Source organism: Pelobates fuscus, chromosome 3, assembly GCF_036172605.1.
Source record: "Pelobates fuscus isolate aPelFus1 chromosome 3, aPelFus1.pri, whole genome shotgun sequence".
Taxonomy (NCBI): Eukaryota; Metazoa; Chordata; class Amphibia; order Anura; family Pelobatidae; genus Pelobates; species Pelobates fuscus.
The window spans coordinates 129,813,944-129,831,822 of NC_086319.1; the positions used below are offsets into that span (position 1 = coordinate 129,813,944).

The window sequence follows — 17,879 nt, forward strand, 5'->3', positions numbered from 1 at the left end:
GAGCGGATACACTGTGAAGACGAACTTACACAGGACCCTACCAATGGGCAAACGGGAAGAACTAAGACCTTAGGGGTGGGAATAGGGGGGTTTACTATTAGACGACAGGTGGACAGACACTCCCCACAACCCCCGAAACCAGAATACAAACTACCCCATATCACACGGGGGGAAAACAAGATGGGAAACAACACCATTCACCACCACTGGTCTACCACAGCCCAGAACATACACACTGCAACCCCACGCAGGGATCCTCCATGCAACCACCACAGCACATTCACACATACAAACCACAACACTACAACCATACCCCGAATCACGGGGTCAACCACATGAAAACAACATTGAAGACCTCACTAGACAACAGATTAGATACCTGACATCTCACGCCAAACAACCACCCCAACGACCACGTAGCTACCTGGTGTTGACGGGACCGTGGGAGCTGGAGGGGAAACAGCAATCTCAGGGGCGAACATGACCCCACAATAGCCCTCAAAGGGCAGACACAACATATGCTCTACAGAAGCAGACGCAGAGGATCAAACCCCCCCCCCCCCCCCAACTCACAGGGGAGTCAGGCAACTGGCCAATACGAACCATGGAAACAAGGGGGGCCCAGTCAAAAGGGGAGACGCACCACATGGCACATCACTCCACACATACAACACACCACAGACTCAGATAAACACTGCCACATAAAGTTATAAATGTAAAGCAATAAATAATGAAGGAAAAACACATTTTCGTAAACGACTAAATGAAAATAATAAAGGTAATGAAAATAAAAACGAAATGATAAATAATAACGCTACGACAGACCCACTGTGGTCACGATTACTAATTGTTGAAGGGACCTCTGCGTCCCGTTGTTCATACTCACTTAAGTTAACTCTTAACACTCCACTAATTATATATAGGCAAACTGGTTAATAAGGTTTTTCGGACCGTATGGAGCAAGGTACTCACTTTCTCTCTACGAACGAATATATGCCTGACTAAAGTGGAGCTGCTTATCCAAATCATATGTTATTGATGTCACCCACATGGGGACCTGCGTGTCCCACTGCTATAACATCTGACTGCCATGTTTGCTTATCTATTCTGTTCATACCTTACAATAAAAAGTGACTTTAAAAAAAAAAAAAAAAAAAAAGGAAATCTGTTACGAAGTAGTTTTGAAGGACGGCAGACTCCCTATGCCCAAATATACCATAGACTGGGTGAAAGACCTAGGGCATGAGATACCCAACGCTGCCTGGTCTGGGGTCTTCAAAATACACAAAAAATACACAAGATGCAAATCTCACGTGGAATTAATAAGGAAAATAGCCACCAGATGGTACCTAACACCAGCGAGGCTAGCACATATGTTCCCAAACACCTCCGACAAATGTTGGAGATGCACCACTGGCAAAGGAACAATGCTACATATCTGGTGGGAATGCTCGTTGATTAAACCCTTCTGGGTGGGAATAGCCAAGCTAATTGGGGAAGTAATACACAAACCGATACAGGAATCGGCGGAATTCTTCCTACTGTACATGTTCCCCGATCACCTCTCAAAACAACAAGGGACCCTAGCATTCCACATATTGATTGCAGCAAACTTGCTGTTAGCTAGGAGGTGGAAATCCAACACTGCCCCTCCCATAGATGAAGTGATCCAACAGGTATCTCTTAATGGTCGGTACGAAAAGATGGCTCACGAGAGTTCCGATAGACATAACAATAGCCTAGATGCATGGGGCAACTGGAACGATTGGCTGAAAGGGAGGGCGAGTCAAAACACTGCAGCTACGGACGCAACAACCTGATGACACAAGGGGTATGTAACCACACTAGGTACCTCTCACCAACGCAGTTTGAAATAACAAAACCCATAAGAACACTCACCAACACCACCAACCCTCCCCCCGCCCTTACCAAGAAGGTCCACTGAGACACCACAAGTGTCTTCAAAACACCCTCCTCCCACTACTCTTTCTCTTCTTTCCTCTCTCTTTCTCTCTATAGGAGTCCTCTTATCCAGCCTCGAGCTGGAATTCTCTTGAAAAAAAAACCAGTGACCACACAGACAGGCATACCACGGGGGGCTAAAGACACACATATGAGATGCTACCGTAGCCTTCAGAAACCATGCACACAGGGAGCGACATATGGGCTATGGGGCCAGCAATCAACATAGTATTATCTTGACAATATAAGGGTTGAGCTGACTAGCGGCCCACAGGTATTGAATATGTACATACGACTGCGTAACCAAATTGTAACGTAATGTTAATGCTAGGGATCGACCGATTATCGGATCGACCGATATTATCGGCCGATATTCACAGTTTCCTAAATTATCGGTATCGGCATCTAACCTTGCCGATAATGCCGATAATGCGTCCAGCGGGTGCGCCCCTGTCTCGCTGCTCCGCACGGCAAAACAAGAAGTGCGCACGAATCGCGGGAGAGGAGCTGAAGTCCCGGCCGCCCTGAAGTAGTGCTCTCTGGAGGAGTGGCTTCAGTCAGTGCCGTGTGCCAGCCGAGTTGTCTGCTCTGCCGCTTGTGTGTCACTGCCAGCCCAGTTGGATCGCTTTATTTGCCACCTTTTCTGGTCTACTAAAAAGGTAATTTTCTTTTATGATTTATATCTATGATTTTTATGTAATACTATGAATATTGTTTATTTAGAGGTTACTAAGTGAGGTGGGGGAGGGGTGGTTGTGGTCGGATGCCGGATGGCACATGGTGGCACACTAAGTAACTATATTGGCACTTTGGCATCTTAAATTATAATTAATCCCTTGGTTGGAACTGGAAGTTTAAGTCAGGGGGAGGGTGGATGATGGTGGAAATTGGCATTTGGCATTAGTATAACTATATTATAAATGTAAATTATAAATTGACTACCAACTAATATTATTAATATTAATATTATTAATTTATAATTTACATTTATAATATAGTTATACTAGTGCAAATTTTGCCAAATGCCATTTTTTGTCACTAATAAAGCAATTAGTTGGTTGTCAGTGAGGGGGGAGGGGAGGTTGGTGGTGATGGTGGTGGTAATTGGCATTTGGCACTAGTATATTATAAATGTAAATTATAAATTAACAAAGCCTTTTGTTGGTAGTCAGTGAGGTGGGGGGAGGGGAGGTGGTGGTGGTGGAAATTGACATTTGGAAAAATTGGCACTAGTATATTATAAATTAATAAATCCCCTTAGTTGGTAGTCAGTGAGGTGGGGGGACGGGGTGGTGGTGGATATTGGCATTTGGCAGTGGCACTAGCTTAAATTATAATAAAGAAGCAAGCAGCCCTTGGTAGTCAGTCAGGGGGGGAGGGGTGGTGGTGCTGCTGGATAATATGGCACTATAGTATATATTATAATAAAGCTCTGGGTGTTGTTTGCATTAGATTTATATACACACACATACTATACAAACACACACTGCATTATATACACACACACTATACAAACACACACTGCATTATATACACACACACACTGCATCCACTACACACACATACACAGCTCCCCTGTCTAAACACACTGCATCCACTACACGTGGCATGTCTATTTTGTGCATTTACCTTTAGAAATAGTTTTTTATTTTCCAAAATGGTAAATGTACAGAATATCGGCAAATTATATCGGCTATCGGCCTGAAAGTTCACAGAATATCGGTATCGGTATCGGCTCTAAAAAATCAATATCGGTCGATCCCTAGTTAATGCACCGATTATATGCAACCACTGTAACAAAGTATAATGCCGTCTTATTGTTCGAATGCACTGTCAACCGTGTCCTATAAATGTTTGGATCTCCGGATGAAAAAGAAATAAAGAATTTAAAAAAAGGGAATCTATAGGAAGTTGAAAAGATCAAAATCTACGTTGAGACCCTGTGGAGAGAGAGGAAAGTTATAGGCCCATTCCATTTCTTTACTCCCCATAATTTTCTTTATATCACCTCCTCTCCATAAGATATTGCATTTATCTATAACTATGCACTTAAGGTATTTAGGATTTTTATTGTGTTTTAAGAAATGTTTTGACACCGAATGATTTTCATATCCCTTGGCAATATTATTCAATGTTCTGCTAGTCTGATCTTTAGATTTCTGGTGGTCATGCCCACATATTGGAGTCCACATGGGCATTCCAATAATTAAATTACGTTTTTTGTGTTGCAATCAATAAAATCTTTTATTGAATACGTTTTTTGTGTAATCGAAGATTTAAAAGTGGTAGTTTTTGATTAAGTGGTGCTATCTGTGCTTCTGCAAACTACACATTTATTGCATTTAAAAAAACCTTTTGGTTTTGCTAAAAAAGAAAAGCAAGGGGAGGGGGAAGTATAGTGTTGTTTGGTATAGTATTTTGTAAGGATAGATTTAAAACTGGGAAAAAAGACATTTGGTCTATCGGGAATAATTCCAGCTAAGATATCATACTTTTTTAATATATGCCAGTGTTTGTTAATGATCTTTTTTATAACATTGCTTTTGTTATTAAAATAATTGCAATGGTAAGGTGCTTTTTGTATTTTTATTTTTATATTTTAAAAGATCTGATCTGTTCTTTTCTTTAATATTTAGTGTTTTATTTAAATTATTAGTAGGATATTTTTTGGGTTAAATTTTTTTATTAGGGTTTGTGATTGTTCTTCAAAATCCTGGATATGAGAGCAATTTCTTCGAAGTTGAAGGAACTGGCTTTTTGGTATTCCATGTAGCCAGGGTTTGTAATGACAACTGGACATATCTATAACATTATTAGTACATACTTTTTAGAAAAAAGTTTTTGTATTTACCTGAGTGTTGTGAATAAAAATCTCCAAATCTAAAAAGTGAATAAAATATTGACTATATTCACAAGTTAAAATAATACCGTTATCATTAGATTTTAAATGTTGTAAGAACTGATTAAGAGAGCTTTCAGAGCCCTCCCAGATAAAAATAAAATCATTGATGTATCGAAAATATGTAACCAGGTTTGCCTGCCAGTCATGCCCACCAAGAATAGCTGCGGACTCCCATAAAGACTGCCATAAAGAGGTTGGCATAACTTGGGGCAAACCTGGTCCCCATAGCAGTCCCCTGTTTCTGTAAAAATAAGGAGTCTAAAAACCAAAAATAGTTATTTTTTTAAATTATATTATTACCTTGAATGATAAAACGTATCTGATGATCAGCGATCCTATTTTCTGCTCTTAGAATTTTCTCAACTGCTGAGCATCCCTTGTCATGGGGGATAATTGTGTACAGGGATTGTACATCACATGTAACTAAAAAATATGTATCTTTCCAAATAAATTTTTTTTTTTTTAAAAATGAAGCAGAGTCATTGAATCTTTTAGGTAGGATTTCATACATTTTACCGAAGGTTGTAATATCTAAATATTTAAAAACATTTTGTTTATTCTCCACACGTCCTATTGGATTTCAAGTTTTATTCCGTGATACCACTACTATCAAAACCAGTTTGCTGTTCCACAAAGACCCTCCCCTACTTTGAACTACCTCACTTGAATTAAAAAAAAAAAAAAACCTGAGTGGATATGGCAATTATACGACTTGGTAGAAAGACCGCTTTTCCCCTGGATGATGTTGCCTCCTACTGTGACCTTATGGACAGGCATATAAATATACATATGACAAAAGCCTATTTATCTGCAGGGATGGCATGAAAGCCAGCTGTTGCTTTGACGGCTGTTTCAAGAGCTCTAAAGAACTGGATATCTAATTTGGAGAATGATATTGAAAGCAAAAATAGTAGATCTAAGATCCTGAATTTGATGGCCGAAATTAAATGGACATTATGGCCCATCTTGCTGCAAAGAATAATTTGGAAGGTTTGCCTTTTAAAGGTGAACTGTTCTCTAGGAAACCATTAGAAGAGGCATTTAAAAGACCTGCTTATAGGAGAACATATTTTCTTCCCCAAGACAAAAGGGACTGCAGAGGTAGGAATTGATAAAGGTTTTAGTCTTCTAACACTTTGTTTACAAGTTTAAGCTTTATCCACCCTTATAGGTGCCGATGGGATTTTGAACCTGTGGTTGTAAGTATTAAGTTAATAGGCCTCCATTAAAAGCTTTGTCACTGCCATTGGATCTTCCATTAGTCTTCAGAGCACTATCATCATCATCATCATCATCTCCATTTGAACGTATTCAAGATATGCTTTATTACTTGCTTACTTTGAAAACCTGTATTTTTCCATGTATAAGACCATGTTTTTTTTCTAAATTTTTTAGTCTAATTTGGGGGTCATCTTGTACACGGAATGTCACTGCAGGGGTTAAAAACAAAAGACTTGTGCGCAGGGCTTAAGTTAAGATGGCAACTGCCGCATTTCAGTGTGCTACGGCCCACATACCTGGCTTCCCTCCTGCCAATCCACTTCTGAATGCTGTGGCAAGGAGGAAGAGGTCCCTATATGCGTGGAAGCTGCAGCAGACATCAGCACTTACCACCAACGGAGCTCCAGAGACATGCCACACCATACAAGGAGCAGCCATGTTAAGGTTTGCTCTACCTCAGGTAGGTCTTGCTCTCTGATATTTATGGGAGAGGAAATGGGGATCAGGGAGCAGAGGGAATACTACTGTGATGTCCCAGCATGCCCTCACACGACCTTCTGTATTGTGGGAGCTGTAGTCTCCCAGCATGCACTGTAGAGCCATTACCTTCACAGAGTACTGTAGCACAGGGGAGACATGAGAATCAGAAGTGTGTTGTTCTCCTCAGAAGTCACCTCTGTTCTATTTGATGTTTAAATACTGATTTGGGGCTAAAAAAAAAAATAGGGGTTGTCTTATACACGGAAAAATACAGTATTTTACCATAACCACAGCTATAAGAGTGTCAGAACTTCAGTCTCTTTCTAGCTTGGAACAGTACACAATCTTTCATCAAAATAAAGTCATTCTTCAATGTACGCCTGATTTCAGACCTCAAGTTGTCCCAAATGTCCATATGATTTGATTTACCTTCTTTTTCTCCAAACCCACAAACACAAGAACAATAAAATGGCAAACTTTGGATGTGGTAAGATGTCTCTCCATTTACTTACAAAGGACTAAGTTGAGGAGAAAATCAACCAGTTGTTTGTTATTCCTTATTGATCCCGCAAGGGGCAGATGGCATCCAAACCTACTTTGACTAGATGGATAGTGGCAGCGATTTATAAAGCTTAAAAAGTTCAAAATGTTCAAATTTCAGACAGACTTAAAGCACAATAAACTAGGTATCTCTCTTTCTCATGGCAGCTGCAGCAAAAAGTCCTGTAGAAGGCATTTTCAGGGCAACAATGTGGGCATCGTCAATACATGATGTCAGATCTGCTCTTGTTAAGAAGTCCTTAACTTGGTTACAATTTTCAGATTTTTTTTTCAATCTATTTGTAACTAATTGTTCTGTGTATGTTCATTTAGTTTCCACAGACAATAAGGTACTGCCATGGATTGTCCGGGAAAAAGTATTCATATTTACTGTAATTTTGTTTCATGACAGCATCAATTGGTCCCACCTCCCCTTTTTTTCTCTGCCTAAAAAATCTTTGTTTTATTTCGTGTCCGGTTACCCAAAAGGGGAGGAGCTACTTATTAGCGATAATGCCTTGGCTCTCTCCGGAAAAAGAAAATTATGGTAAATATGAATACAAATAAAAACAAATAAATAAATAATGGAGATCATTATCCAGCTATAACAAGAGGGGCTAAAAAGACAGAGAGGAGAGATCAACTGAACTACCACCACTGTTCTAGAAATTTAATGTTATTGTTCCCATGTCACATCCGGACTAAATATCACAATATCACTCCCAACCCTGCAACCAAAAACTCCAAACAAAGCTATAAAGCTATCAGCCACTTATTCAAAAAGAGGGATTCAAAGCAGATATATTACTCAAAATTGTTGGCAGCAGAGACACTGAACAGTGTATCAAACATGTAGCATGGGGTTTGTAAAAATCAAAAAAATGTTTTTAAAAGAAAAAAATGCGTGTTTTGGTGCCGCAATCTACACCTGCTTCAGATGATAAACCTGTCCTATGCTCATTTCCAGGTTTTTATTTCAAAGGTGGGCATACCTCTTTACTCTGTGGTAGATGGTCTCAGAAATGCCTCATAGCCATATGACCATATGTGGGACAAGAGCTGTACATGTTCAGGGCCAAGACACATGTACAGGAATGCTAAGAATGTTCCTACGCAGTAAAGTAATGAATGAAATGAATAAAATAATAGTTAAACGCATGCTATTTGGTTATTAATTGCCGCATTATGGGAGTAACCCTTGCATATCTCTATTGCGTATAAGCTGCATCATCTGTCACATTTAACCCGAGAGCCCTTTTTGCAGACATGTGTCTGTGGTGATGAGACCGCTATGAATAAACTGTGGATTTATTTTTTTCCTACGTAGTGAGTCTGTGTAACCTGACACCAAGACCACCTGCAACATTTCTGGTGCATTGGCCGGGAAACTCTAACTTCACTGTGGGACAGTGAGATTTCACCCTCAGGCTCCTGGTTCATGCTACAGAGCAGGCTCACCAGACCTTAATGTGTTTCAGGCGCCACTAAACCGGTTATGTCTAGGAGATTCTCGTTCCTCTCTTGGACCTGCTCCGGTCTAGGAACCACAACAATGTCTGGTAAGATCTCTCATACAGGGGACTTCTATTCTGTCCTGTCCTGGCCTCTCCCTATAGAGAGAAGACAGAGCTGATCAGTCTGTTTCTGTAATTGAGTTTTTATTCTTCCGATTCCAGAGGGCGGGTGTCTGTATATTTGGCTGAGTGTGTATGTATCTGAGACATTACATTGATCAGGGGAAGTGGTTAGTATTGTTAATATGTTGGTATCTCTGTCTGCCAGTATTGGAGGAGGTGGGTCTAAATCACTCGGGCCTCTGGACTGTATGACCAGTAACTGTAAAAAGGGTCATAGAGCAGACTATTGTGTTAAAATGTACCCCAAACAACTGATTGTTCTGTGTGAACGGGCATGGCCCGTCATATGCCCTGGCTGTCCGTCCATGAGTACAGGACTGTCCAGGACCCTAGAGCTGTCAACAATGATGTTGTCACTATTCACCCTGTTGTGCCTAACCCATACAACCTGCTTGCCTTAATCCCTGGTAAGGCTTCTTACTATACAGATCTGGGAAGATACCATCACTGTAATTGGGAGACAACTAACCTGGACCAGGCTCCCTCAGGGTATCAAAAACTCCCCCACCCTGTTTGGAGAAGCACTCAGTCAAGATTTGCGGGATTTCACGTCTGAGCCAGGACACTGTGTCCTCCTGCAATATGTGGATGACCTCCTCATTTCTGCTACTTCTCTAGACAAGGGCCTGCAAGCTACCAACCAACTGCTGCAGATTTTGTGGGAAGCAAGATACAACGTGTCCAGAAGAAAAGCACAAATATGCTACACAGCAGTCACGTACCTAGGATTCCATATTTCAGAGAGAAGACATATTCTCAGTCTAGAATGCAAAGAAGCTGTATGCCTCATTCCCACACCCACCAGTCGCCGAAAAGTGTGTGAATTCTTGGGTGCTGCTGTATTGTGTCGCACGTGGATATCTAATTTTGCTTTAATAGCTTAACCCCTCTACGAGGCCACCAAAGGCTCTGAGCATGACCCATTCCTTTGGGAACCAGAACAACAGCAAGCGTTCAGAGCTCTGAAGGAGACCTTAGTCCAAGCTGTGGGGTGATGCAACCCATATTTGACTGTTTTCTTTTACCTTGCTTATATCACTCACTATAATTCCTGTGCTCCCCTTTCCTACTTCAGATCTCATAGTTTAGATAGATAAGAGGGATATAATATTATTTTTAAATGTGCTCAACATAAGAGAAGAAAAAGTGAGGGAATGTGGTGACATTCTGTCATCAAACTAATATGGTGACCAGGGGTCATGTGACCAAGCTCATGTATTTACAGGGGGATAAGCTTTACCTTTTTATATGGTAATCGGGTAATTCAATACCTTTACAAGTCAGGAAAGAGATAACCACTTCCCCCTATATCCATTCCTCTCTGTTCCTTCTTGGCAGAGCAGATGTGCAGATGCCATGTGCTGGCATGGTGAACCATGTTACACTCTGTTGCTTCCTTTTCTTCCTTGGTGGATGTGATGTTAAACTTGCAGCAGTGAGCCATTACTAGATGTGAAGGCCTAACCATGTGGGGAAGGGGATTACTATATAGATAGATACATTTAAAAAGGGTTGTTGCTCCGTGGGTCTGGGCTGTGTGTTTGTGATACATTTATAGTATTGTGTTGTTGCCTTCCAATAAATTCCTTTTAATGTAGATGAACCTTGTGTAATATATATATTAATTTGGTAATTTTACCACACAAGCTCCTGCACTGGGACTCCCAGACCACCAGAGAGTATTCTTCCTGTATGTCCAGGAGAAAAGGAAGTGTGCAGTAGGCGTCCTTACACACTACTTGGGCTCATGGCAGTGCCCTGTTTTCTACCTGTCCCAAACAACTGGATCCAGTGGCTGAAGGCCTACCCTCTTGTCTGAGAGCAGTGGCTGCGGCCACCCTCATTGTTGCAGAAGCTGATTAACTGACCCTAGGACAGGAACTCTATGTCTGTGTTCCACATAGTGTTCAAATCCTCCTTGACTACAAGGGCAACCACTTGTTTAGTAATAGTACAATGACAAAGTACCAAGCCATGTTATGTGAGAACCCAAGGATCCACCTTGAAACTGTCAACACACTGAACCCATCCACTTTACTCCCAGAACCTGACCATATCCAAAATGACTGTATGGAAGTCATGGATGAAATCTTCTCCAGTAGACCTGTCCTCCAAGACTACCCCCAGGAAAAACTAGATGCCGAATACTTCACTGACGGCAGCAGTTTTGTTAAAGACGGGATCAGATATGCAGGATATGCAGTCACTACCGTCAGTTCTGTTATCGAAGCTAAAACCCTTCCAAAGGGCACCTCTGCACAAAAGGCTGAACTAATAGCCTTGACCAGGGCCCTGTAACTGGCCGCAGGCCTACGTGTCCACATCTACACTGACTCAAAGTATGCATTCCTTACAACTCATGCCCATGGAGCCCTGTACAAGGAACGGAGCCTACTCAACTCTGGAGGAAAAGACATCAAGCATTCATCTGAAATTGCGGCAATACTCAAAGCGGTCTGGGCTCCTGCCCAGGTTAGCATTATCCATGCCCACCAGGCGGGCGACAGCCATATGACAACTGGAAACAGATTGGCCGATGGAACTGCAAAACATTTCGCTATGAAAGACTCTGTACCTCAGTTAACCCTTGCCCCGCTGTTCCCGAACCCATCTGTAACGGATCACCTGGCACCCTGACTGGGTACCTTCCATTGATGGATGCTCCTAGTGCTTCCCGAGGCCTCCAAGCACTCCACTTGACACCCACGAACTGCTGCAGCTTGGTTGGGGTCTCGCCGTCTCCTACCCACCCTGGACCTACGATAAGGCTCCAGGCTCCAGTGGGTGAACCTCTCTCTTCCTTCAGAGAGCGAAGCAGGAACAAGCTCTTAAAAGAGCTTAGTGATTATAGCCATGGGAGTATACAGCATATAGCAATCCCCAGTGTAGATGCAGCCTTTTCCCCCACACATGAGACGAGGCTCTATGTTGAGGGTAAAACAGGAACTCAGCAGTCAGAGGGTTTATTCTCTCTTGTATACCTTATGGTACACAGGATACAAAGTTGAAAAAGCCAATCAGGACATACTTGTACATTTAGACACTCCCAAATAATGCACATAAACCCTCCCCTCTGCTTAGGAGATAATTGAGCGAGATACTGTATTAACTCAATTATCCCCAAACAGAAAAAACACATTTTTACACATTTCTCATAACTTTAAAATTATATATGCAGGGCGGGGCCTGACCGCCAAGATGGCTGGACGCACCTGCTTGTAGCTCCGGTGGCAGCGGGCACACTCAAAGCCCTAATTGTGATTTTCAGCACTGGGTAACAGCATCCTGATACTGGAACTGACCAGCAATCGATGGGGCACCTATTGATGCCTGAACCATAACGTACCGCCCGCAGAATGCCGGGGCCCGGCAGAGCGGCCTGACACGCAGCATGACAAGCGGAGGAGCCGCGGGAGAGACGGCTGCTCTCTCGCGACCACTAATCACTACGATCGCAGCACAGTTCAGCCCCCCCCCCCGCCCCCTTTTGGACCGGTGGGGGTTATCCCGGTCCCCACCATCCCCAGGCATATGGCCAAGCAAACACCAGTGCTGCCCTATAGCCTGAATGACAAGGCCAGACGGCCTCTCGAAATGGCGCCCGCATCCGAGCGGCAGAAACCTGCGCACACACAGCATAGCTGCCAGGGCACTAACCCGGTGGACCATCTCATGGAGCAACTTGACAGGCTCTTCCAGAGGTTCTGGAGGAGATTAGAGGACCGCAGCAGCCAGGAGCAGTATAATCCTGAGGTAGTGGTACCAGAGGGGAGAAGAGGAATGTTATACATTCAATTCACATAATTTTCCAAACGGGCATAATTATGGGAACAACATATTCAAAAATCACAGCAATCGGTTCAGGGGTTCGAGAGATAGCTGGAAGTCACATGGCTTTCATGCCCAAAACAGTTCCACAGATTTGGGCTGTGCGGCCGGTCTATTCACCATAGTTCACATAGGTTCAAATGTACGAACGGGAGTCGTTCGTGTAAATAGCCAATGTTAAAGTGACGTTTGAATTGTCGAAGCTCCAACGAAGGTAAAGTTCAGCGGTGTTCGTGCCGTTGCATGCCCGATTTTAGTTCCATGAGCTCGTCGGCAAAACACTGCTGACCGCGTTCGACTTAACAAGATGGCCGCCGCCATGTGTTCGACTATACAAACGGTGACCGCCCAGCCATTCTTCTATTAGCTTGCGGTTAACCACCAGCCTGGGAGGAAAATTGGCTGCACACTCCACTTGCGTGCTGTCCAGCTGTTCAGTAGTTTGTTCGATAAGTTCCATTTACCGAACCACATAGTAAAAAGACACGAACAAGCCTTTTTACAGGGGGCCATAATCCTGAGGCAAAAGGCTCGCAAACAGGCCTCTCCAAAACTCAGTGGCGAGGTTATTTACGCCACACAATCTTTGACTGGTCCCATCTTTACAGCCCTGCTGAACAAAAATGGCTAGAAACAGAGCCGGGCCAGTACCTGGACAACAAGTGGCACCTATAGAAGATGGAAGACTTGTTGTCCCCACATCATTAGCCGTGAACATTGTAAGGGCACTCCATGAGACCACCCATGCAGGGAAGTCGTCCATGGAAGCTACACTTAATCGTTTCTTCTACCTACCAGAGCTGTAGGTAGCCAAGCAAACACCAGCACTGGTAACACAGGCAGTAGCCAGAGGGTGCATGGGACGTGCCAGAAATAACCCCCAACAAGGACCAAGCCAGCCGCTGGGAATTCAAACTGTTGGAACACTACCTATGTCTGATCTACTCATTGATTTTACAGTCATGCAGAAATCCGTTGGATTTCACTACGTTCTTGTTATTGTGTGTTCCTAAGGGAATGAAGGGCATTAATGATATGGCAATAGAAAGATGATGAATGGCCCCCTGAAGGTATAATCAACTATTATAACCCAGCCATTTGGGCTGAAGATGGTAGTTATGGTTGTCACACCTCTATATACATGCTGAATCGAATAATCAGGTTACAAGCCATGGTTGAAATAGTTGCGTACAAAACTGCGAAAGCCCTCAATCTTCTGGCCAAACAAAATACTAGGATGTGGTCCGCTATTTTTCAGAACCGCCTGACCCTAGACTGCTTGCTTGCTACTGAAGGGGGTGTATATGGAAAATTCAACCTGTCTAACTGTTGCCTTCAGACTAATGATGAAGAAAAGGCAATTACTATGATCACCGATAAGATGACAACACCAGCCTACGTCCCAGACCTGGAACGGGCTTAACCCAGGTGGTTGGTTTACAGGATGGTTTGATTCTTTTGGGGGCCTAAAGACTCTGGTGGGAGAAGTCCTATTATTGCTAGCGATTTGCATGATCCTCCCATGCCTAATCCCAGTGCTGCTCCGGTCCCTTCGCAGCATCATTGATGCCACAGTAGAACGACAGCAGCCCATGTACTGGTCTTGTGGAAATATAAACCACTCAACCAAGAGGACACTTAATAGCCCCATCTGTTCTAGCATGGTATGAGCCCTACAGGTTCTGAAGCATCAAAGGGGGGAATGTGGTAGACGATCTCGGAAATGCCTCAGAGCCAAATGACCATATATGGGACAAGAGCTGTACATGATCAGGGCCAGGACGCATGTACAGGAATGCTAAGAATCTTTATACACAGTAAAGTAGGAAATGAATAAAGTAATAGTTAAATGTTTGCTAATTGGCTATTAATTGCCGCAGTATGGGAGTAACCCTTGCATATCTCTATTGCGTATAAGCTGCATCATCTGCCATATTTAAGCACTTTTTGCAGACATAAGTCTGTGGTGATGAGACCGTAGCCGGCTATGAATAAACTGTGGATTTTTTTTCCTATGATCTGTTATCAAACACCAAGTTCTGTGTAACCTGACACTAAGCGCACCTGGAACAACTCCACTGCACGTATCACCGGACAGTGTTGCCCCTAATGGACAGTTCTCTGCCAAGGTGTAACACCCTTCAGTGAATAGCTTCCCAATGCAGTTGTCACTTATCTCCGCCTAATTAAGGGGTGGAACCCAAATAATAATCTGTACCTCCTCATAAAGATGCATTCAATCAATGCATCTCTATGAGGAAAATTCAGCGTCCCCATGCAGAGCGGCACTGCTGCCTATTGTGCAGCACTGCACCAGGAAGCACCTCCAGTGGCCATCTAAGGAGTGGCCACTTGGAGGTGTCCCTAGGGGCAATGTAAAAGGCAGTGTTTGCATGAAAATGCCTGCATATAATGCTTATACTCACCAGAACAACTACAATAAGCTGTAGTTGTTCTGGTGACTACAGTGTCCCTTTAACTCAAATATTATTTTTACAGGATATCTATGATGATACTATTATATATCATGAGGATATATTTAATATTTGGCTATATTAACTATATGGGGTCTACCTTATCATTGGACACAGTATGACTATAAATATTTTGTTAATTCTAAGTGAAGGGACATAGTATGACGTATTACTAAATCTCCGGGGAAAATGACAGGTCTTATGTATATTTAGGCTAAGTGTATCCCTTCACCGACTTTACATTTGTTTATTATATACAAATGTATTAAACATCAATAATGTGAACAAATCAAACAGTTTTATCTTAATTCTGAAACAAAAGGTGTATATGAAAACCTTCATTCAACCTGCTGTACTTGATGTTGTAAACTTTTTTTTCTGCACAATTTGTAGCACTGACCCAGGAATCATCTCTAGTGGCCGTCTGAGTTTCAGTCACTGGAGGTGTTCTCAGTACTGTAAAAACTGCATTTTCTCTGAAAAGGTAGTGTTTACATAAAAACAAGTTTGTTCTGGCTATAGACACATTAAGCTGTAGTCGTTCTGGTGACTGTAGTGTCCCTTTAAGGGAAGGCACCAGAGCAAACGGTTTCTAGGTACCTAGAAAACTCTGTCTTAAGTCAAACAACTTGAAAATAATTTCATAAAATATAAATGAATGGTTATCAACCCAACAGCTAGGCAAATGGGTGGTAGTCAGAAACGATTTATTATTATTTTTCAAACTATGTCAATGACAATAATATAGTGACTTTCATTTCTTGTCAAATGATCTCACTTTTAAAGTATTCTAACAGTAGTGTATACAATGAATTAAAGTTAACAATTCTTATTTGATACTATTTATACAGATATTTTATATACAAATAACCGCTTATTCATGCACAAAGTATCACTTGCTAAAAGTAAAATGTCACAATGAATAGAACCTAGAATCTTGTCACCATGCTTATATGTGCTATGGAATACAGTGATAGAATGTACTTATCGCCTAGGCACTGACACTTGACAACTATTCCTATGTCATAACCTTTAAGAGTATCAGCATGGGACTGATCAGGTCTCCACAGTGTAAGGCTTAGCAGGAAGCACTATTCCCATTTGACTAACAAAACCCAGTAAAATGATATACTGAAAAAACAAATCCTAATGTGGTTTATGCTCAGGTGATGGAATATAAAAGTAATGAACTACCTTGTTGTACACATTAAACCATTCTGGGTGGTGATTCATTTTCTCTGCTTGCAGGGCCACACGAGTCATAAATCCAAAGGCCTTAAGAAAAAGGAAAAAAAATAGAGTAGACATTAGTTTAACATTACCACACTGTTAATGGGAGTGTTTCTGACCATCATATACAACTGATACACATACTTTTTCCCACTGCAGTCAGAAGGGAAGCTTCAGAAGGTAAAAATATAATATTTGTAAAAAAATTATAGGAAAAATGTAATTGAATTAAACATATGTTCCATAGCGAAAAGCAAGTACAGTTTAGTCAGGGAAGGATACGGTATTTATATAGCTGTAGTATCACAATGACCATAAGCATAATACACATATTAAAACTTGTATCATTACACTATTTTTACTGTGAACTTCTATGTTCAAAATATAAATCAAGGTTTAAAAATGAATCTGTGTAAGTAAGATACATTGTGTTCTATATTACATTTTGGTTGGATAAATAATAATTAGTAAGCCACTTAATATTTCTCAGAAAAGCCCCATCCCTGGTCACACCCCAACCCGCACCCATAAAATGACGGTGTACCTCTTTGTCCATTTTTTGAAGGAGCAATACCCTCTATATAAGCTCTGTTTCTCTCTTTTTGAAGAAAATTATTTGTCTTTATTCATTACATACAGGTTACAGCAACTCGACGTTTCAGTCCGTCATAGGACTTTCATATACATATATATATATATATTTACACACACTGACCCGCATAAATATATAATCCTGAAATTAAGGTCTGCAATCAAAGGTCTTTCCAAAGTGATGCCTTTATTTAAGCATACAAATTAGGTCTGTCCCGATCGCCGTTTCAACCATTTCAGGTCTTATATATATATATATATACACAATAAACAATACACAAGATCCAGCGCACTCACTCGTTTCAGTCCATCATAGGACTTTCATATATATATACACACACACACATATAATGTGAATTTGTTCAATAAACCACAAGAGGAAAAAGGAGACCACTTTCAATCCTTCAACCATGATTTACTAGTTACTAAAATACCCACAATCTAGTTCAATCCCATTGTATGAAGCTTGGTGCACACATAACAATATAGATAGTAATTAAGCCCAATGTTTATTTTTTCCCAAGTGTTTCTCACAATAATCTGTTAAATAGGAACATTTACTGCAAGAAATGTAACCATGAGGAAGACTAGCAATGTACCTCTCAACCAATCATACTCCCCCTGCCCTATCCTTTTCTTCTTTTGAAGTTCACACTGTCCGCCTATTTTAACCCACTCCTTTAAGAATTGCTATCATCTCCCCCCCCCTCCCCCCCCCCCAGTTATACTAGACTATTCATTGAGCACTTTTCTTCCTGGCTTCCCCACTTCCTCTCATCTAGCACTCCTTCCCTTATACTTGGGGATTTCAATATCCCGATCAACAACCCCAATTGCACTGATGCCTCTCGTCTGCTCTCTGTAACCTCCTCCTTTGGTCTTACGGAATGGTCCAATTTAGTAACCCATACAGCGGGAAACACTCAATCACAATTGATCTTGCCTTCACCAACAACTGTACTGCCTCTAATCTCTCCAATATTCCTTTTCCTCTATCTGACCACCATCTGCTGA

The 17,879-nt window shown here is 41.8% G+C and overlaps 1 protein-coding gene across 1 annotated transcript in view; it reads right to left on the minus strand.

Annotated features, from left to right (window-relative positions):
- The window catches only part of PCBD2 (pterin-4 alpha-carbinolamine dehydratase 2), a 167,842-nt gene that overhangs the window by 16,768 nt on the left and 133,195 nt on the right, over positions 1-17,879 (minus strand). Inside the window, exon 3 of the mRNA XM_063445268.1 lies at positions 16,239-16,319. Within this exon, the coding sequence (XP_063301338.1) occupies positions 16,239-16,319 (81 nt within the window). The remainder of the gene's footprint in view (positions 1-16,238; positions 16,320-17,879) is intronic.